The 3,948-nt window shown below is 39.6% G+C and overlaps 1 protein-coding gene across 1 annotated transcript; it reads right to left on the bottom strand.

Moving 5' to 3' along the window:
* Window positions 1-282: 282 nt before the first annotated feature.
* LOC133336329 (uncharacterized) lies at window positions 283-649 on the bottom strand. The gene is made up of 2 exons (XM_061544625.1): window positions 629-649; window positions 283-557 (listed from the first exon to the last, which is right to left on the bottom strand). The coding sequence occupies exons 1-2, from the start codon at window positions 636-638 to the stop codon at window positions 283-285; spliced, it is 285 nt and encodes a 94-aa protein (XP_061400609.1). The 5' UTR covers window positions 639-649.
* Between the last annotated feature and the right edge of the window lie 3,299 nt (window positions 650-3,948).

Genomic DNA, 3,948 nt, shown 5'->3' with positions numbered 1-3,948 from the left:
CATTTCGGTTTCATAGTTTACCATCTTGAGGTCACATTCACATTTACCTGCTCTAATAGGATTCATTATTGTCCCTATATTTATTAACTCGTAGAATTCGCCTCTACACTAAAAGTCCTCATCCTCAGTTGGGTTTTGCAATCCACAATCTTGAGCATTGCTTCCGTTCTTATTTCCTCAAACGTTTCGATATATTGAAATAAAATTGCGCCTTCTTGCATGCTCTCATTCTTTATATTTAAATATTTGTTAAAAATTCGTTTCTACAATCCATCTCCAAACTTATGCCTCCTGATTTTCTGGACAAGGATTTGTCCAAGACCATTCATTCCATAGAACACATTCGCCTTTAGCCGAATCGAACAAATGGGCATCGGGACAACGTACCAATTTGGCGGCAGCACCAGCCGATTCACACTGCCAATAGGCGGTAGGATCCCAGAAATTGCGAACGGGTACATTCAAATTATCTTTGCTACAAACGGGCTCATTGTTGCTATCGGGATCACAGGCCAAGACAACAGCCAACAAGGCAAAGAAGGCAATCAAACAACTAACTGAAAACGAAGAAATACCGAGAATGAGATTGGTGGATCCTTTGTTTGAGACCATTTTCCGCAGGACTTACAATATTTCATGTTGCGCGTTTTGTTTTCACTTGTTATGGCGAACTACTGGCATTGCCGAAGTTCCTTTGCCTTATATATAGTGAAATCTATAACCCTGGTCGATATTTTTTGTTATCTCTAAGTTGTATTAGATGTTCATGTTTGAGTTGTCAGCCTTTGCTATTTATTGTTGTCTTGTAATTGCATTTCCACTCATTACACCAGTCTAACCAATGCCACTTATGATTGCAGTTGTTATCTGAACTATTCACTTCGATTGTTTCCCATCTAATAGTCGGAACAATGTAAAGTCTTATCGGAATAGTTTCACCGTGCACTTGTAAATTATGTAAAGTTGTTGCTAAATTAATAGAACAGAAATCGTCATTAAGTATCGAAGTGGGTCTTAAGGGATTGCCTGAAGGAGAAAGTTATTTGCGATGGTTCTTTTGGTCCACTAATTCTTCCCAAGTTAATTACAGTGTGAACTGAAGTGCTCAAGGTCATCTCCAATAGCAAAACTCATTAGTTCTCAAAGCGACCATTTTACACAAACCCATTAATAGTATATCCGGAATTTTTAAATCATCTAAAGTTCTTTTCATCGTCGGTAGAGTTTACTAAGCCAGTATACGAAATAATTCATCAGGATCTGCCTGAAAAAGAAAGGAATTTGCAATGATTCTTGGCTCCACTATTACCTATGTAATTCTTTACATGAACTAAGGTGCTCTAGATCACCTAGAAATGGGAGTGTAGTTTGCCAGATTTCAAAGAGATCTTAAGTTCCATAAATCGTCGAAAAGATTCCCTAGCTCAGCTAAATTATCTTGCATATATTTCGTTCATCTTGAGTTTGAAAGCTCTTATGATATTTTCTGGCTTATCATCTAATCTTCCCTACCTAATATAAGATTCTTCAAACCTATATAGGAGTTCCGTACTCATATAGAGTCCGTGAGCTCATCAATAGTTAGCTTAATCGACATAAGTTCGTTGCCGCATATAGAGATAGGTAGATCATATCTAATGTTGACAACCTCAACTTTAGTTTGCCAGTACATCTAGAGTTTTCTAGTTCATCTAAACTTCTCGGACTCAGCTGTCCGATTAGATGCTCTTAGGATGTACTAAGACGAGCAGTCTACGAATACATTTGGAGGATATTTGTACGAGACAATGGAGATGATCTATGAAGTATTGTATACCGTGTATACCGGCGTGGTGGATCTATGCGTCAGGTTGACCCACATTCCCTCCATTTCATTGATGAAATGAGGGAGCCTCTGCGTTTATAGAAGTTTTGGACAGCTTCTGTTGGGTTAGAAGTAGAAAATCGCCATCTGGAAGGTCATGTCGGAATATATCGAGTCCGGGTTTTCCAGCTGCATTTGTCAGGGTCCTTGGTATATTTGTGGATTTCAAAGGCGCATTTTACTTCCTTAGCTTTAGTTTGCCAGTACATCTAGAGTTTTCCAATTCATCTAAACTTCTCGGACTCAGCTGTCCGATTGGATACTCCTAGGATGTACAAAGACGAGCAGTCTACGAGTAAAGAATACAATTGGAGGAGATTTGTACGGGACAATGGAGATGATCTATGGAGTATTGTATACCGTTTATGCCGGCGTGGTGGGTCTATGCGTCAGGTTGACCCACATTCCCTCCATTTAATTGATAAAATGAGGGATGCTCTGGGTTTAGATCGTATAGAAGTTTAGGACAGCTTCTGTTGGGTTAGAAGTAGAAAATCGCCAGGTATGAAAATCGCCATCTGAAAGGTCATGTCGGAATATATCGAGTCCGTTGTTTTTCAGCTGCATTTGTCAGGGTTATTCCAAATATGTCCTTGGTATATTTGTGGATTTCAAAGGCGCATTTAACTTCCTATAATGGAATATCGTGCTCACAAGGTTATCAGAGATCGAGGGCAGGGAGATTCCTTTTTCGGCGAATTATTTCCGAGATAGGAAAGCTTGTGTCGTGGGAGGATGGTTGAACGCATATGGAAGATCATTGCGGAATATATCGAGTCCGTTTTCTCCAGCTGCATTTGTAAGGGTTACTTCCTGTGTGCCCGAGTTGTTGTACTGCTTAAGTCACCTGATCGAGTAAGGAGTGATCCGCTCCTGTATTGCGGCATAATTGTTCTATCAGTTCTTGGGACAGTGCCGGAGAGGATTATGGTGGCATAGCTTAGGAAATGCATGTTCCTGTATCAGTTCGGTTTTAATTAGGAGTCAAATTCCAAATATGTGTCTTTTGGCTTTTGTCGTGGGGTCCAATGCTTCGGTCTGGAGGGATGTGCAGCGAGCTAGGGGCTCACTCAAAACTACTCAGATATTCCATAACTAGCGTTCGCAAGCACATCTAGGGTTTGTTATCTCATCTGGAGTTCAATAACTCACCTTGAGTTCGGTAGTACAAAATGAAAAAATTCGCTGTTGCAAACATAAATTTACTGTGAAAAAATTCATTTCGGGGAGGGCCCGGGCCTCCCCCCTGCATACGTCCCTGTTGCACAGCTTAATTAAAATTCGCCAGGAGTATATGGCTGGGTATTGTTTGGAATCATTTTTACCTGATAAGCAGTGTTCCTAAATTTTTATATTACGAGATCACTAAAGGTTCTTCTAAGCTGTCCAAGCTTATCTTGAGCTCGTCAGTTCATTTAGAGTTTCCTATTTCACCTAGAGTTCAATAGCTGACTTAGGGTTCTATAATTCGCCAGAGTTCGTCAGCTCTTCTAAGATTCGCTATATCATCTAAAGTTCGGTAGCTGACTTATGGTTCTAGAATTCATATAAGATTCCCTAAATTGTCTTAAGTTTTCCAGCTCATCTAAAGTTTCTATAACTGTACAATTGGAGTTAGCAAGCTGTTCCGGATTTCACTAACTAATCTAGAGCTCAACAGTTTATTTAGAGTGTATTAGGTTGTCAGGTTCGCCAAGAATTTGTTATTTCTTCTAGAGTTCGCCTGCTTGACTGAAGATCGCTAGTTCATCTAGAGTTCGTCAGTTCATTTAGAGTTTTCTATATCATCTAGAGTTCGTTAGCTGACTTATAGTTCTATAACTCGCCAGATTTCGGCAGTTCTTTTAATATTCGCTATATCATCTAGAGTTCGGTAGCTTCTGCAGATTTTGCTAATTCACCAAGAGTTCGTTAGCTGACTTAGAGTTCTATAATTCATATACGATTCCCTCTATTGTCATGAGATCTAAAGTCCATCTAAAGTTTCCCAGCAGCTCTAGGAATAACCAGATCAGTTTGAATTTAAAAAACTCATTCCGATTTCGATAGCTATTAAATTTGAGTTCGCAGGCTGTTCAGGGATT

The sequence above is a fragment of the Musca vetustissima genome, unplaced genomic scaffold (genome assembly GCF_032173495.1).
Source record: "Musca vetustissima isolate MV318-11 ecotype Yass unplaced genomic scaffold, APGP_CSIRO_Mvet_v1 utg2879, whole genome shotgun sequence".
NCBI lineage: Eukaryota > Metazoa > Arthropoda > Insecta > Diptera > Muscidae > Musca > Musca vetustissima.
This window is presented reverse-complemented; position numbering and strand designations above follow the sequence as displayed.